At 48.7% G+C, this 16,759-nt stretch overlaps 2 protein-coding genes and 1 long non-coding RNA gene across 9 annotated transcripts; 2 read left to right on the top strand and 1 right to left on the bottom strand.

Moving 5' to 3' along the window:
* The first annotated feature begins 580 nt into the window (after window positions 1-580).
* Window positions 581-8,401, top strand: LOC129198316 (E3 ubiquitin-protein ligase TRIM7-like). Of its 3 annotated transcripts, none has more exons than XM_054807511.1 (8): window positions 581-717; window positions 1,223-1,907; window positions 3,500-3,595; window positions 4,947-5,177; window positions 5,842-5,864; window positions 6,257-6,372; window positions 7,032-7,064; window positions 7,385-8,401. In XM_054807511.1, the coding sequence occupies exons 2-8, from the start codon at window positions 1,491-1,493 to the stop codon at window positions 7,894-7,896; spliced, it is 1,428 nt and encodes a 475-aa protein (XP_054663486.1). In that variant the 5' UTR covers window positions 581-717; window positions 1,223-1,490; the 3' UTR covers window positions 7,897-8,401. The 3 variants fall into 3 exon arrangements, with proteins under 3 accessions (XP_054663486.1, XP_054663487.1, XP_054663485.1); XM_054807512.1 differs by having other exon boundaries at window positions 591-717; window positions 1,489-1,907; XM_054807510.1 differs by lacking the exon at window positions 581-717 and adding an exon at window positions 725-1,025 and having other exon boundaries at window positions 1,489-1,907.
* Window positions 7,842-11,729, bottom strand: LOC129198386 (uncharacterized). Of its 2 annotated transcripts, none has more exons than XR_008574465.1 (4): window positions 11,252-11,720; window positions 10,858-11,070; window positions 8,724-8,858; window positions 7,842-7,980 (listed from the first exon to the last, which is right to left on the bottom strand). It is a non-coding gene; the product is annotated as an uncharacterized LOC129198386 (long non-coding RNA). The 2 variants fall into 2 exon arrangements; XR_008574466.1 differs by lacking the exon at window positions 7,842-7,980 and adding an exon at window positions 8,382-8,603 and having other exon boundaries at window positions 11,252-11,729.
* On the top strand, window positions 9,382-15,267 carry LOC129198318 (E3 ubiquitin-protein ligase TRIM39-like). Of its 4 annotated transcripts, none has more exons than XM_054807517.1 (7): window positions 9,382-10,056; window positions 11,162-11,254; window positions 12,113-12,277; window positions 12,505-12,527; window positions 12,863-12,978; window positions 13,616-13,645; window positions 14,149-15,267. In XM_054807517.1, exons 1-7 carry the CDS (start codon window positions 9,634-9,636, stop codon window positions 14,742-14,744), a joined length of 1,446 nt encoding a protein of 481 aa, XP_054663492.1. In that variant the 5' UTR covers window positions 9,382-9,633; the 3' UTR covers window positions 14,745-15,267. The 4 variants fall into 4 exon arrangements, with proteins under 4 accessions (XP_054663492.1, XP_054663491.1, XP_054663490.1 ...); XM_054807515.1 differs by having other exon boundaries at window positions 9,385-10,056; window positions 12,047-12,277; XM_054807518.1 differs by lacking the exon at window positions 9,382-10,056 and adding an exon at window positions 10,520-10,942 and having other exon boundaries at window positions 11,133-11,254; window positions 12,047-12,277.
* Window positions 15,268-16,759: the final 1,492 nt, after the last annotated feature.

Raw genomic sequence — 16,759 nt, 5'->3', positions numbered from 1 at the left:
GGGTTTTGAAACTCTCATACAGCAAATGAGGGGACCGTGGAATTGCTGAGCATTTAAACCCGGCGTCCAGCTTGGGTGGGTTTGCTGAGGGTTGGGCTGTGCATAAGCCTGTCGTGAGCCTGGTGTTAATTAATATTTCCCCAAAGCTTTGGCTAAAGGAAGGGATATCGTTGCATTTGCAGGTCAAAGACACAAGGCAGGATGCTGAAGGTTGGGATCAGCGCTTGCATCTGTGGGCAACAGCACCGGGATACAGTGGGTGGATGCAAGATGAACATCTGCTACTGGAGGATACAGATCCCATGCCTGAACATGTAGGCGGGAGTATTTTTTGCATGGGAAAAGCCTTTCCCCTAGGTGGAGAATTGCCCGTTGCTGGAGGAGAGCACAGGGGTGTCTATAAGAGCATGCCTGCCAACATCCTTTCAGGATGGGTCCAATCCTGGTGCCTGATCTTGGGGCAGCGAATGACCACGGTGACCCCCCCTATCACGCCCTGACGTATCTCGCCGAGGACATCTGAAGCACTTCTCCCATTTTTTTTGGTGCTGCGTGATTCATTTCCTCCGTCGAGTCACTTCTTACAGATTGGGAGCTGCAGGCATCCTGCACGGCCAGAGCTGCAGAGGTGATCAAGAAGAAAGCAAAGCTTAGATTACTCATTTGCAATTAAACCCGCAACTCCTTGGCTTGAGCACGTACGGAGGAAGGAAAGAGGTACATGGCGATGCACAAATGTCTCACAGGACTGTAACTTGATTTGGCTGATCAGTCCTGGCTGAAAATTAAAATATACATTGAGCTGATTCAGCCTGAGCAGGGTTTGACCTGGAGATCCCTCAGACCAGGCTTATTCCCGGTTCTGGCGGTTACATGGGCCAGGATCACCTCCTAAATTAAGGGTGAGAATGCTGAGCTCTGCAATATGGATTATGCAGCAGCACTGACCTTGGGTATTGCCCATCAAGCCCACAGCTTTTCCTCCAGCCAGGCTCAAAAACACCTGGGAAAAAGATGGAAGAAAGGTTTTTGGTTTGGTTTTTTTTTTTCCCCTGTAATTTTGTGTTTTGGCTGCACAGAGATGCTGGCAAGGGGGAGGGAGAGAGCAGTGGCATCCATAAGCTGTTCTCGCTGCCAAAGGCTCCCTGGTGTTAACTCATTATTTGGGACTCAGAAGTCATGGGTCAGGACAAGGAACTTCTTTTCCTTCTTCTCTCTTTAGCAGCAAACTTTTGAAGATCTTGAAACGCCTTTTGGAGTGACTCAGGTTTCAGAGAAGTGTTGCAAAACTGCGTTTCATGCAGAAAACAGCCTGAAATTCCCCTTTCTCCGCCCCTCCTTCCTTTTACATCCTTTATGAGGCTGCACTTTTCAAACAAGACCTCTCAGTTCAGATAGCTAATCGAGAAAGAAACTGTCAGCTGCTGCCGAAAGATAAAAAAAAACATAATTCAATGAAGCGAAAGTAATCTTGTTATTCTTCTTCAGCCATGGCCGAGTGCGACCCACTGGAGAGTCTGCAGAAAGAAGCATCTTGTTCCATCTGCCTGGATTATTTCAGTGACCCAGTGTCCATCAACTGCGGGCACAGCTTCTGCCGGGACTGCATCACACGATGCTCGGGAAAATCAGACCGGAGATTCACCTGTCCCCAATGCCGAGGAATTGCCCAGAAAAGAAAATTTAGACCAAATCGTGAGCTGAGGAACCTGGCGGAGATCGCCAAGAAGTTGAGCTCAAGGGCAGGGTATGTGGCCGAAGCGGGCAGCCTGTGCCTGAAGCATCAGGAACCGCTCAAGCTCTTCTGCCAGGAGGACCGGATGGCCATCTGCGTGGTGTGCGACCGCTCCCACGCTCACCGTGCTCACACTGTCGCCCCCATTGAAGAAGCTGCCCAGGAGTGCAAAGTAAGAAATCACAGCGCAGTGCTTTGCTCTGATGTTTCGGGGTGGGTTTTTTTGGCCCCCTCAGAGGCTGAGGTCCACTAGCCAGGGGCTCCACCTTCCTAGGGATATTGGGAAGAATGTCCTGTAGGATTTCCCTAGATTTGGGATGAAGCAGGTTGGGCTGAGCTAGCAGATCATCTAGCCGGGGTTGCTTTGCATTGCTGCCTTGGCTCCAGCCGTGCCTGGATGTGATGCAGTCACCCCGGTCTGCGGGTGCCCAGATGCATGGTGAGGGGCACAGCTCGGCTTGGGGGCATGCAGGGACAAGCAGAGACTTGAGGGTGCTGGGTCAGACCCAGCCCACCAGCAAAATCCACTCTTAGGGTCACCCCCAGCCAGCACAAATTGGTTAAAGCCTGAATTTCACTGCAACTTCCAAATTGGGATTTAAATTTAAACTTCTCAGGGTGATCTTGTCAGCTTGGATCCCTTCACAAAAAGCCGCTGCTTTATTTGCTGTCACCCTCTCTGGGGACCACAAAGGAAGCTGAAGACCGGTAGCGCGCAGAAAATATCCAGATTAGCAGAACTGGACCCCACCTTCACTCACTTGTGCACAGGCAGGGCTCTTGCTGATAATTTTTGTGTGCAAGAATTGCCTTGGAAATCACAGATGAGTTGTTCTTTCCGCTGTAAATCTCTCCCCAAAGGAATTTCTTTCTGAGCAACTATCTCAGGATAACTGCGATGAAGCTGGGAGGCATTTTTAATTCCCTTGAGGGAGAATGGGGTCAGGAGGAGTAGGAGGAGTCGGTGTTTGTGCGGAGGAAGCTCGGTGACATTTCATCCTGCCCACAGGGGAAGAAATGACTGGGACTGGGGAGGTGAAAGGTGACATTAGTCATGCCCTGAGCACGAAACAAGATGTGGGGGGGTGAAAGAAGAAGTGAGGGTCAGGGGGGAGAAAATAAGCTGATAAAAAATAAGAGGGGGTTAGGGTGGGATGTGTGCACTGCAAACGTCCATCGGCATTTGTCATGGGAAGGTCTCTTAGGAGTAGATGTCAGAAAACGGGCGTTTCTAAGGTGCAATTTATCTTCTCCTAAAAAAAAAAAAAACACCAAAAAAAATCCTCCAGGGACATTACTGATATTCATTATTCCTTGGTCTACAGAAGGAGCTGAAGGTGACAAGTTTGGGCAGAAACGCTGATTCTGCAGATGATGGGAAGTTGCAGCAATTTGGGGAACCTGACTAAGGGGAGATAAAATGGATGTTGTGCTCACAAGGGGATAAAATGAGCCAACCAAGGCAGAACAGATTATGGTGAATGCAGAAAATATCTGGCCACAAATACACTGGGAGAAGGAACTGGCAAAGACCAGAGTAGAGGTGTAAATGAGGCTGCAATGTTAAATACCGCTTTTGTTTGACTCTTCATTCACAAGATTCTTCATGGAAAAGGTCTGGGGTGAATAAAGAATATTTAAATATTTCCAAGTTCTGGTGGTCTCATGCTTGAACACACCAGGAATTAGCTAGAGCAACATCGAAGCTGTGCATCCCTCTCCCCAACAACTTGCAGATTAATATTATTATTTTTTTATGCCCAGGAGAAAATCCAAAGCAAACTGAAGAGCCTCAAAGATGAAAGAGAAAGGCTCCAAGGATTAAAACTCACTGGGGAGAAGAGAAGCCGGAAGTATCTGGTAGGTACTCACTGCTGCTCTCTGCACGGAGATGTTTTCCGCAGGTCTGATCTGCAGGTTAGAAGGTGTTGGCCTGGCTCTTAAATTTACAGTGAGGAGGAAAAAACACCTCCAAGCTTCTCCATCCAGTTGAGCCCATCTCTCTTGCACTTTCTCCATCTTGGTGAAGCACCCGTGAATGAAACGCAGATGTTTCTTGAGGGGAAATCGGCAGCCACGAAATGCTAGTGGAGAGCAAGGTGGTTTCCGAATGGTTGAAGGGAGGTGCTTGCAGCTTAGCTGAGCCATGTTTCGGACAGAGGAGATGGACACGTGGGCCCTCCAGGGCAGATTTGCATGATGGAGTGGTGGGATGGTGCTCCGGAGGGATGGTGCTTCAGACTTCTCCATCTTTGCCGCAGACTGATGCACCCCAGGAGCTGCTTTCTACCACCCAGCCCCAGAGATGGGCCAGGCACACCAAGCATGAGGTCCGTGGAGGTGCTTGTGTCCAACTCGGACCCTGATGGGGCTCTTCTACTGTCCTGGTGAGGGTGGTGGCCTTCTGGGGCATCCAGATGCAGACACATTTCCTTTGGAGAGTGCATCATGTCAGATATTTCCACCAACTCCCAGCCCTGTTTTGGGTTACCAGAGGTTGGGGTGGGGGGGGGGGTGAATTTGTAGCTCTAAGGAAGTGAGAGATTGTGATTTCCTCAAAAGCAGAAGCAGAAAGCACGGCAGATGTTTCACTGCAGCTTCATGAGAACAGGCAGACTGCTGGGGTGAAGGTGAGCAGAGACGGGCAATGGCTTTCCTGCTAAATAAATTGGGGATGGAAGGAAAAACACCATGAACATGCTGCTGGTTGCTCATGCTGCAGTCCCCGGTCTGGATTCAGTCCGTCCCATCCAGCTGCTGCCCTCAATGCAAATACCTGGGAGTTTTGGGGAATTGCACGTGCCAGAGACCATTTCCAACAGCCCCCTCAGGATCTCACCACATCTGAATCCTCCTCCTCTCACCCCAGTGTCCTCAAACACTATCCCAGCAGGATTTGTCCCATCAAACACTCACAGATGACTGCATGCAACACCTGGTCTTTTCCGGGCTGTGGGAAAGACATGACGCAATGCTGCCCGCATGTTTCTTGAGCTGAAACATAAAAACAACCCCCTAAAACCAGCCAGGTGTATTTTATGACTCCACAGGGCATCAATCGCATAAAGCTCAAAGGGGACCCAGAGTCATGTGCTATGGTCTTAGATTGGCCTCAGAGCCAAAGACCAGCCCTTGCTCCTGTTTTACTTAACCAGGTTTTGTAGGTCTTGGATTTCTTCTGTTCTCATCCCTCCCCATCTCTTCCTTGCAGCAGCAGACAAGAGCCGAGAGGTGGAAAATCAAGTTGTTGTTTAAGCAGCTGCACCAGTTCCAGGATGAGCAGGAACGTCTCCTCCTGATGTGGGTGGAGGACGTGGAGAAGCAGATAGTGCAGACCCAGACAGAGAATGACAGGAAGATCTCCACAGAGATCTCCCACCTGGGCAACCTCATCCAGGAGCTGGAAGGGATGAGCCCACAGCCGGAAAATAAATCCCTGCAGGTGAGAGCGAGGAGCTGGGAAATGGAGTTTGCAATGCTCTAAACGTGCCCTTGAGGTGGTGGTCTCTTCCCCCTCTCCCCAGTCTCTTTGCCTTGACGTTTTGAGTGGTTTATTTAGATGCTTGTTTCACAAAGAAGCCATATCATACACTGTATATCAACATCGATGAACTATGCTATGTCATATCCAACCCCTGAAGAGGAGGACCCCAGAAGTAGTATTTAATCATCTTGGAAGTGTCCACCAACTGTTGCCCTCCCAATCCCAGGCAAAGCGAGGGAGATCGATGCACATCTTGCATGACTATCACAAGAGCTAGTAAATGAATCCTGGCTTAAGTCCAGGGTGAGGCTACCCAGCGTATGACCACACTTTCCCTCCCCAAGAGACCACATCAGGCAGGATACAGGCAGAAGCAGTCTTTGGAAGTGGACAAGATATCCCACCAGCTGCATGTGAGCATTTCTTCCTAGCCAGGGACTAGACTGAAGGGACCAAATGGGACACTGGATGAGTACAAGAGGTCCCTGATCTTGCTTGTTGCTGGCACAAGAAAATCTAAACCAAACAAAGCGTGCTCGCAAACAACAGCTGAGGGAGATAAGAGAGATAAACAGGCCTGAAGATCGCTCAAAGTTTAATTCCCATCTTCTTTCTCCTTTAGGATGCCAGGAGTGCCTTGACCAGGTACGTGGCTCTCCCTTTCTGCAGGGGACGGTTGTCCCCATCACAGTGTCACAAAGCAGATGGGAATGGGGGAGCAGAAGGGGTTGTCCTCTCTACCAGTGTCCCCAGCACTCAGGGTGAGGAAGAAGCTAGGGAGAAAATGGCCCTGGGGAGAGATCATGTCCCACCATCTTCTCCATTCAGCTGGAGGAAGCCAATATCTACCATCAAGGAGGTCCAGAGCAAGTCTGTGTCCTCCACAGGGACATTGGGACCACTGATATGCCCAGCAACGTCTCAACTTACTCAACCTGATGCTTGGGGAGAAATAAGCTCACCCGGCAGCTTTTCTAAGTAGGGTTTCTACGTAGCTCGTTCAGCAAGGAAGGAGTACAAAAGTCTTCTCCTTCCAGGTGTGAAGCAAGGAATTTCCAGCAACTGACAGAGAAGCTTCCCAGAGTGGAAAAAAGACTCAAGGATTTATCTCAGAAAAACATCATTCTGAAGGAAGCCCTGAGGAAATTCAAAGGTACAAAGGAAGGGGAAAATCTAAACACATTTCTGCAGCTGGAGAGGAGTGGACAATAGCCAATTACCAGCGTAAAGCCCCGGCTAAGGAATGCTAACGATGAGTTACTCAATAACCCTCCTATCTGGGGCTGGAGCTGGAAGAGGGAGGGTAACTGTTCCCAGGCGTATTTACACACGTGTCTGAAGGCTTGAGTAATGTGAAGGACTAGAGCGAGTCCCTCCCTTTAGCTACATGAAGGAAATGAATCAAATTCTTGATTCCAGTCCTATTTAAACCAAACAGATTGTAGGTAATGTCTAGTGAGGGAATCAACATGCAAAGTCAACGCAATGCAAACGGATGGTTGTGTATACATAGATAAGCCCTGAAAGAGCTATTTTGAGACCATTCTCCATGTCCAGATAACTGTCCCATTCCCTCCTCTGATCTCCGATTAGTAATTGGTGCAGTCAACTCTGAATTAAAGAAATATCCTCATAAAGCGGGTCATACTGAGTTTAAAGGTCCATCTGTCCATGAGCTGAATTTGTTCGCCTGCTGATTTTGCTTGTTTTACAAGGGGAAAAGCTCACCTCCTCGTATTTACCCATTTCTAATACACTCCCTCTCCCCCATAAATAAACTAACAACTCTTCTCTCCTCCTCTCTCCTTCCAGAGAGTCTCCCAGTTGAACTGGATGTGCAATGGGGTAAGTCTCAGGAGACTGGAGGTATACTGGGGTGAAAAAGGGGACTCAAACGAGAAAAAGACAGCAAAACCAGGGAATTCACACTTTCCTGGTGGGTGGCAAGATGAATTCCTATTCCCGTTCGATCGCAATTAAAAATAGTACAAATCATTAGAGCCTTTAAATAGACCTGTATGGCATATTTTATGAAGAACGCCTTTGGTCAGGCCAAGATTTCATCCCTGGAAAAAAAAAAACAGGAGGGTGCAGATGGAGAGGAATATCAGTTACCTTTCCTCTGACATGCTGTTTTTCTTCTCTCCTGCTTTCCTTCCCATCAGCAAACGTGACTCTGGATCCAGACACAGCAAATCCCCACCTCATCCTCTCTGAGGACCGGAGGAGCGTGAGATGGGATGAAACGCCACAGAATTTGCCCAACAATCCCCAGAGATTTGATACCTACTGCTCCGTGTTGGGTTGCGAAGGCTTCACGGTGGGGAGGCACTACTGGGAAGTGCAGCTAGGGAGCAGGGGATTTTGGGCTGTGGGGGTGGCCAGAGACTCGGCGTGGAGAAAGGGTTGGATTAACCTTGACCCCTCCCAGGGGATTTGGGCTGTTGGCATCTGTGGGGACAGGTTTCAAGCTTTCACCTCCTTCGAAACAGTCCAGACTCTGAACGGGAGGCCAAGGACTATCCGGGTCTCTCTGGATTATGAGAAGGGACACGTGGCTTTCTTCGATGCCGATAATGAAACCTTGGCTTTTGCTTTTCCTCCAACTTCTTTCAATGGAGAGAAAATCCTGCCTTTCTTCTGGGTTTGGGAGTCCAGGATCCAGCTGACTCCCTGAGACAGGATGGGCAGCAAGATGGACGTTACATGCTCTCGACAAGCCTTTGGTTTGATTCAGGAAACCACGCTATATTTCAGGACTCTACAGACAGTAAAGAATAAAGTGGAGCAAATGAGTCCCGGTGTCCACTTTGAATCTCATTCTCATGGGGTTTTTCAAGAGCAGCAGATTGAGAAGGGATCATCTTGGGCAGACCTCTGGATTTTTTTTAACATTTGGGGACTCTCCAGGATATTGCTAGGGAATATCACCCTGGGACAAGCAGGTCAATGAAGCCTGCAATTTGTGCAAGAGCCTCTGGCACACCAATTTCACTGCTTTAATCCCTCCTACTCCTCTCCCATCCTTTCCAATTTTTCCATACCTTGACATTCAACAATGTTAACTGTTGACATTTCTGTGCCTTAAAATATATCTTGGTCTTTTAATCATTAAAGGACTGTTCCTGGATATCTGCAAACTTGCGACGATGAGGAATTAAAAGTAAACATGTGATTCAAAGTAATTTCTGCCTTGTGTGGTTTTTGGTAGGTTTTTTTTTGTTTGGTTGTGTTTTTTGGTTTGTTTGTTTTTTCCGTGTGGGTTTTCTTTAAAAGGTGCTTAAAATAACTGGAGGAAGGAAAAATCATCCTCGTTCCTCTCTAAACCCCACTGCACAGGGAGATGATAAACCTGAGTTTTCTGCGCTGTCAAACACAGCAAATCTGTGGAAATAGAGGTGGTGAAAAGTCAGCAGCGATCCAGGAGTTGGAGTCGTTTGCAGCTCGGTTGGATCCCGACTCAATGTGTAAGGGTGTGGGTGTCAGAATTGGGAATGAACTCACAGAGATGGGAATGCTCCTTTTGGTGTTGGCTCCACGTGATCCCTGACGCACTGGACTTTAGTCAAGCAAGAAACTGGACACAGGGATTCAGATGAAGGTCCATCAAGTCCTTGTCCTGTCCCCAAATGTAGATGCCTAGGAAAGCAAATAAAAAACAAGGCAAGGATGACTATGGCCCCAGGAGCTCCATTTAAGCAGCCTAAATGGATAATTAAAGAATTAAAAGGTTATAATGAGAGGCATGGAGAGATTTTATGTTTGACTCTGTCTTCTCTCTAACCCTGCTGGGCAGTTGCCCAATCTCGCCCCATCCATCCTGGGCTTCAGTTTGGTGGCCTGACATTGTCTGCCTTGTACTGGGAAGCCCCAAACTGGTCCCCATACGCAGATATGGCCTCACATGTGCTGATGGAGGGGAGAAACCCCTCCACTCTCGACTCTTGCTAATGCAGCCGTGTATGGGGTTGGTATCTTTGGTGCATGGTTCCACCCCTGACTCAAGGACAACTTGTCACCCCCAAAGTCCTGTTCCATGGTTGCTCCTGGTGCAAAGAGGGTATCTCACTCCAAATTTCATGAGATTTCTCCCCAGTCACTTCTCCAGCCTGTCCTGATTCTGCTGAAGAGCAGCCCTGCCCTCCAGCCTCCTATCTACTAACTCACATCTGGCTCAGAAAAATCAGCTGAACCGAAAGTGGTGGGAGGCTGGCAGGAGGCGAGGAGGAAGCATCGTGCATGCTTGCCTTTTTCCTCACTCCTCTTCGAGCCTCCCATGCCTCCATTTCGCGGCGTTAGGGCTGGGGGTTGATTTCCCCCGTTTGCAACAAGAAATCGGCCGAGTCAGAAGAAGGAACATCCTCCTCTTCTTCCTGCAAAGCGAAGCTCATTTGGAGGTAGGTTGTGAAGAGCCATGGCTACGCAGAGCCCAACGGAAAGCCTGCATAGCGAAGCCTCCTGCTCCATCTGCCTGGGTTATTTCCAAGACCCCGTCTCCATCCACTGTGGCCACAACTTCTGCCGGGCGTGCATCACCCGCTGCTGGGAAGGGCAGGAGGCACATTTCTCCTGCCCACAGTGCAGGCAGACGGCTTTGCAGAAGAGTTTCCGTCCTAGCAGAGAGCTGGCAAATATTGCCGAAATTGCCAGGCAGCTGAGCCCACGGGCAGGAGGAGGAGGAGTGGCAGGATGGGAGAATTTGTGCAGGCAACACCAGGAAGCTCTGAAGCTCTTCTGCAAGGTGGACCAGCAACCCATCTGCGTGGTGTGTGACAGGTCCCAGGCTCACTATTTCCACACTGTAGTCCCTGTTGAAGAAGCTGCCCAGGAATATAAGGTAAAGCCTGGGGATGTGCTTGTACCTCCCCACCTCACAGAAAATCCCCTTCCAGGGGTGAAGTGCAGCTGTTCAGGTGCATCCGCTCTCCATGGTGCAGCTGCAAACGGGGATCTTTGGGTGTCGCTTACCAACGTGCTTCCTGTTTGCATTTTGCTGTATGGACATTTGTTTTTTTTTTTTTTTTTTTTTTTTACAAAGTTCCTATCAGGGTTTTTCCCTCTCCCTCTTTAATTTATTCATCTTTGCCAACAGCCTGGGAGAATAAAAAGAGTATCTTGTTAGCCTTTTTCCTCTTTGAACTCTGATATTGACTCAACTGTACTGAAATATTGACAATGATAAATATTCAAAACATGTAAAAATGCTGAAGAATTTTTTTTTTTTTCCCCATGGTTACATCAGCTATTGAGGGAAATTTTGCATATTTGTTCCTCTATTCACTGTTTCTTTGGTTTCAAAGGCAGAGAAATAACTTTTTCCTGGCTCTTCCCCTTCTCTGCTCCTTTTCTGTTTTCCTGCTGATCCAAACCTGTTTTCATCATCTTTCTTACCAAAAAGTCAGGCACGTGGCAGAGCCGTGCAAACAGTGCAACATCATGCAGCGTTAACAGGAGGAAATCCTTGCTGCAAGATGTTGCTGATGCTGAAGGTTTCTATGGGTTCCAAAAGCACTTATATAAATGCACACTAAATAAATCCACTGAAGGTTATTAAATACAGAGATAGTTATCCCAGAGCCACCAATTTCTGGAGGCTAGGAGTGTTTTTGAGGGAAATCTCACTATGCGCTTATCTTACCCTTACATACTTCCTGGGACATGGGCTGTTGATTACTGTTGGTGTTTTGCTCTTCTGCAGAATTTTTCCCCGTGCTTGCAGCAAGGTTGGTGCTTGCAGGTTGCATTTTCTTTGTGCAAATCTTCAGAGCAGCATGGGTCGCTTGTGGACCTTCCTCCTCCTCCAGTTTTACTCCTTGCAGAGGAGCCAGTGTTTAGGCAAAGCTTCTCCCATCTAAGATGAGAGCAAAAGAGAAAAAAGGGATTTTTTTTTTTTTTTTTTTTTAATTTTCTCAGTTCCAGGAACATCTTTGCTTTTTCCTCAGGAAGAAATCCAAGCCTGCCTACAGGCTTTAAAGGAAGAGAGAGAAAAATACCTGGAAAGCAGAAAAACCGGAGTGAGGAAGAACTCATACCTGGTAGGTGCCCTCCAGCAGGAGTCTAGGAGAGGATGAGTCTCTCCACCCACCCCAGTATTGCTGGTGTATTTTGAGGCCGGATCTTGCATATTTGGTTTGCAGCGCATTGTTGGGCAGTGGCCAACCCTGTGTTTATCTGCTGGGGTTTCACATCAGCTGGAGCCTGCACCGGGGAGATAACATTGCAGCTCCTCTGCAACGGAGCTGGGGGAGCAGACAGTCCCCAGCCTGGTACAGAGAGATGGGCTGGAAGTTCCGCCCCCCCCCCCCCCCCCAAATTCTATAAATGTCTCTCTTATAGAGCCCAGTTGAGGCATTTTTTTCATTTTGCTTCCAGGCTAAGCATCCTGAATAGTCCCTGCTACTACCTAAATCCCCAGCAAGACAGTTTGCTGTTAAATTCACCCTTGTATTGACTGAATATCACTGAGGACGGGGATATCTCCTGAGATCAACCTGGTGGCCTTGAAGCACTAATCTGTTTTTCTTGGGGGTGGTAGGATTTTTCTGTAGCCCCCCCATCAGCTCCTGCCCATGTTGCAGAGCTTGACCTGAGGCTACCATGATTCTTTCTGCAAAGGTCTGGGGTTGTTGCAGCCCCACAGACTGCATCAGCCTCAGACATGTGACATTAATAGAAACTAGAATGATGTAAAAATAATCCATGAGAGATGTTTTTGCCAGCGTTTCAGTTGCTAGAGTCGTAGAGATGGCTGCGGCATGCCTTCTGCTGCACAGGGAGGTCTTCTGACCCTTGATCATCCCTGTTGCCCTCATCTCTGATCCTGGCAGGAGAAAACCAAAAATGAAGGGAAGAAAATAGTGTGTGAATTCCAGCAATTGCATCAATTTTTGAAGGACCAAGAGCGCCTCCTCCTGACCCAGCTGGCAGATCTGGACAGGGCCATCACCAGGGTCCAGGAGGAAGCAGTGGCGAAGGTCTCGGAGGAGATGTCCAATCTCGACACCCTGATATGGGAGATGGAGGGGAAATTCCAGCAACCGGCAAGCCAGTTCCTGCAGGTGAGAGCCCAAATCATCAGGGCTGGTGGGGAAAGGAGGGATAGAGCAAAGCCTGAGACCTGGGAGCCCAAATTCAGCCCGATGGGAACTCCCTGGTGTCTTCTAGCATTGCTGCAGATGGGATCTTTGCTATTGCATTGCCAGAAAAATATATAACTTTTGTTAGAAGATGCAACACGTGTTGCTCCTCTTCCACAACTGTCTCTCCTCTTTCTTCGCACCTTTAGGACATCAGAAGACTCTTGAACAGGTAACATGGCTCCTTCTCACTTTTCCAACACTCTGATGCTTGGAGAGGTCTGGATGCCGCCTGGGTGAATCCTGAGGTCGGGGTTTCAAAGCAGATGGATGCAGTTGATAGCTCAGCCTCCCACAACGGTGCTTTGTGTTCAGAAACATCCATTCAGCGACTGCCTGGGGGAAACAAACTGCAAAGAAACAGGGCAGGGAAAGGGGGGATGTTATTTGCTCATGGATAAGTATCCTCAGCCCACCCCATAGCTTCTCTCGGATTATTTAATGAGAACAAAACAAGCAATCAAATATATCACACATGGTTTTTGTCCTCTTTTTCTCTCTTTGCAGTTGTGAGATGATGAAGTTCAACCCTCCAGTGGAGATTTCCTCCCATCTGGAAAGAAAACTTGAGGACTTTGTTCAGAAAAACATCCTCGTGAGAGGCACGCTGCGGAAATGCCAAGGTACCGAGCAGGGTTAGGAGAAGGCACCTTGCCTTGTGTGCCTGATATCTGGGCGAAACTGGGTTCTTGTGTGCTGATTGCTAATGCAAAACCCACCTAGTAACTGTTGTAAATAAGTGCAGCTGAAACTTTTAACTAAAGAAGGACACTGACAGTTTTTCCTGGGGCAAATATAGTTGGGAAGTGGAGAGGAGAGAAAAAGCAGCTCAGCAAAGGAGCCTCCTCTCCCATGTCCCAGGTAAAAAGCAAATTCAAACAGAGCTGCTGGTGCAGTTGTTCCCATCACTTCCAAGCTGGTGGGAAAATTAAAGCTCATGAGGGTACGAAGCCAAGGAGGGAATGCTACAACAGGGGGAGAAACCTGTTGCAGTGTCTCTTGGAGATGAGTTTAACTTGATCAGGAGGTTCACCTCCCCTGGCTTTGGAAGAGCTGAGTAGCTACCACAGCATCAATACCTGCACCAGAGCAAGTCGATCCAGAGTCTTTGCACCCAGCCAAGCCCTCACACACTTGATATTTCCCCTCCCAAGTCTCCCTTTTAGCTGTTTCGCCTCCCCAGCCTGCATGATAAAGCTAAACTGCAACCAGTTTGCCCGATGCACAAATCTGATACTGCGAAATCTCTCTCCTCTTTAGACAGCCTGATGTTTAAATTGCAAGAGCCAAGTAAGTTGATGGTAGTGGGTGGGAGAGACTGGGGTTTTGGCTTGTGGAAGAAATTCCCATGGAAAAAAACAATGCAATATCCCCAGGGAGGGGAAGGGAAGGGTGACAGCATCCTGATGTTGATGCTCCTGGTGTGTCCAGGGGCTGAGATATGGTCCTAATAAAGTGAAATGTGCCTCTGGGACCCAAAGAAAAGGAACACCTGAGAAGAGCATTTGCGCTTCCCCTTCCCTCCCCATGAATTTCCCCCACACCCCTTCCCCATGCCTCTCTTCCATACTTTGTCCTCTCCCCCGTCACCTTCCACTCAGAGGCATCTCTGCTGGGGCACCCCAAGGCTAATGCCAGCCCCAGACCTGCCCATGCCCCCCATGAAGCATCCAGAGTTGTGAGAAGCAGGAGAACGGGGCTGGTCCAAGATGCTGGGAGGAAAAGAAACATCTCCAGCCTCTCCTGGGGCCAAGCCCTACCTCCAATACTTTGGTTCTCCCTTTGTCCTGCAGCCAGCGTGACCCTGGACCCAGCCACAGCTCACCCCAACCTTCACCTCTCTGAGGACCAAAAGCAAGCCAGGGGCCAGCTGATGCAGCAGGATCTTCCAGACAACCCGGAGAGATTTGACTTTGAACCCTGTGTGCTGGGCTGCGAGGGTTTCACCTCGGGGAGGCATTTCTGGGAGGTGGAGGTGGGGCAGGGAGGTGTCTGGGCCCTGGGGGTGGCCCGAGCATCAGTCAAGAGGAAAGGACTGATGAGCCTCACCCCCAAGGAGGGGGTCTGGGCGCTGGAAGCTTATCACTCCCTCACATCTCCTCGCACCAACCTGCGCCTGAACCCACTTCCCAGGAGGATACGGGTCTCCTTGGACTACGAAGCGGGGCGGGTGGCATTTTTCAGCACAGATGATGATGCTCCCATCTTGGTTTATACCAGAGCCTTGTTCAATGGGGAGAGGGTCTTCCCCTGGTTCAAGATGGGGATAGGGGCTCGTTTGCAAGAAATCACCCAAACCCTACCCTCAGAGGACCATTCAGTGACTGGGCACCTGATGTCCCCTCTGGACTGGGTAGGATTCAAGTCTCCCCTCCGAATCTGCCCTTGAGATGTCTGTTAATCAGGCCTTAATGAAAGGGACGTCTCCTGTGTGATGCCAGCAGTTTGCTGTGGTTCCTCAGAGCATCTCGCCGAGAGAACTTGCTGTTCTTCTCCCACGTCCACTTCCATTGTGAGCTTTGGGATGGCACCTGTATGGCAAGGATGGGGAGATGGGACATCAGCAGACAGCAGTGAGGAGAGAGGAGCAGCCGGGATGAAGTGATGGAGTCAGCACATCAGAGGAAAGGGAACATCAAGAGGTTGATAAAGGATGGAGAACACTCAGGACTTTCAAATGTGTGGTCTTTTTAAATATATATTTTGCTTTTAATGGACTGAATACTCCTGTTTGTATCTTTTTCCAAAATGTTTTCCTTCTGATATTAATTGCAAGGCAGATCCAGAGTCTGTTCTGCCAAGGGAGGTGGTCTTTCACTACAAAGTGGCTTGATTTGGGGAGCTGGTCTCTGTGTCTGTCTATATTTCTGATATTTATTTTAAATAAAAGAACATTTTGTTTTGCAGTCTCCATTTTCTGCCTTGCTATGGATGTATTATTCTCAATTTCTTAGCTTTTGGGTCAGCAAAATTAAGAAAAGCTGCACAGAATGGGGACACCTTGCTTACTTTTCCACCTTCTTGTGGTGGACCTCCAGTCATTCAAGCTCCCTTTGCAGGCTTTGAAGGGATGCAAACGCACCTGGAATGCAATTCTCCACACCATTATACATGTCCAGCTTCCTGGATAACTCCCAAGAAAAGCCCGTTTCTCCCTGTTGACTGTTTGGGAGGGACAAGATGGGATAAACCATACCAGAGGCTCCTGTGGCTGTGCTGGTTAGATATTCATCGACTGCAAAAGTAGCTGGAGTGGATAAGTGAAATAGAAGTTCCGGCATTTTCACCTAACTCACCTGCATCGATTCCCTCAAAACCTGCTGATTTTCTTCTGAGAAAACCCAAAAGAGGAAGAGGCATCACCAAAATAAATACACATTATTGATTATAAAACCGAGAAGAGGAACCAGAAGCAAGAGTGGGAGGGAACGGGTGACGTTAGGCTCAGAATAACAGATGAGATATGAATGGGCAACCCGTGATGGAGCTCCATCTCACCATCCCCACAGGTCCCACTGTGGGCAAACTTACGAGCGGTATTTCGGTGCTGTTTGTCATACTGTGACATCTTCCCTCCATCCATGCTCTTCAGTCATCACTGTCACTCGGTCCCATCAGTTGGGAAAGATGGGGGATCCCACTGCAGGATAGACATCAGCTTTCTGCAAAGCCAACCTGAAATCACTTCAGGAGCTCAGGCAAGAGGATTCATTTAAAAAATAGGTGATCAAGGCTATTGGGAAAGACTTTTGAGCAAAACCCCTTGAATATTTTTGCTCTTTCTCCCTTCTCATCCCCTTCCCTTTTGTGACACCTCTGACAGGGAGGAGTATGATCCTCCATGTCACCTTGTATGTTGGGTCCCTGTCCTGACACCAATTCAAGCCTAGCTGGGAAAGGCAAACGGGAATACGAATAGACAGACCGTAAGTGCAAGATGAACCATAGAAGAAAACCTGGGTGAATCAGGGCAAAAGCTCTTGAGCTGTTCTGCGAGGACATGTTTGCTGGTTGCTGGAGGTCCCACCACACTTCTCTCAGAGGCATCTGCTGAGAAACACAAGACACAAAACACCAGGTCCCAGTAAAGCTCTATGCTTTCCGTGGAGGCAGAGATCGATGTTTTTTCTGACTCCTTGAGGTCCACAGGTTCCCTCCATGCCTCTGATCTCCATCCAGCTCTCTCTCAGCTCCAGCTCTCTACCAAGGTGTCCCTTCACTCTAGAAATATGCAAAGCAGATGTCTCCACCCCAGCTGGTTTTCCAGGCTCTTAGTAGACACTTTTAGGGTGTGACTCATTTGCCCAACCATAGGCACCTAATTTTGAGATGAAAGGAGCTGTGCCCTAGGCTCTGCCGATGGTGCAGAGCCTCTTTCCATGGAAGAGCAAAGCACCCCAACTC

This window comes from Grus americana, chromosome 32, assembly GCF_028858705.1.
Source record: "Grus americana isolate bGruAme1 chromosome 32, bGruAme1.mat, whole genome shotgun sequence".
In the NCBI taxonomy this organism is placed as follows: Eukaryota; Metazoa; Chordata; class Aves; order Gruiformes; family Gruidae; genus Grus; species Grus americana.
Note: the sequence above shows the minus strand (reverse complement) of the source record. Positions and strands in the feature narration are given on the sequence as shown.

Bases quoted from the DNA above. Each gene is read 5' to 3' on its own strand.
- LOC129198316 (XM_054807510.1), top strand. From the start codon at position 926: ATGGATTATGCAGCAGCACTGACCTTGGGTATTGCCCATCAAGCCCAC. The intron at 1,908-3,499 runs GTAAGAAATCAC...TTTTATGCCCAG, and splicing joins AAGCTGCCCAGGAGTGCAAA to GAGAAAATCCAAAGCAAACT. The intron at 6,373-7,031 runs GTACAAAGGAAG...CTCTCCTTCCAG, and splicing joins AGCCCTGAGGAAATTCAAAG to AGAGTCTCCCAGTTGAACTG.
- LOC129198318 (XM_054807515.1), top strand. From the start codon at position 9,634: ATGGCTACGCAGAGCCCAACGGAAAGCCTGCATAGCGAAGCCTCCTGC. The intron at 11,255-12,046 runs GTAGGTGCCCTC...TGATCCTGGCAG, and splicing joins TGAGGAAGAACTCATACCTG to GAGAAAACCAAAAATGAAGG. The intron at 12,979-13,615 runs GTACCGAGCAGG...TCTCCTCTTTAG, and splicing joins CACGCTGCGGAAATGCCAAG to ACAGCCTGATGTTTAAATTG.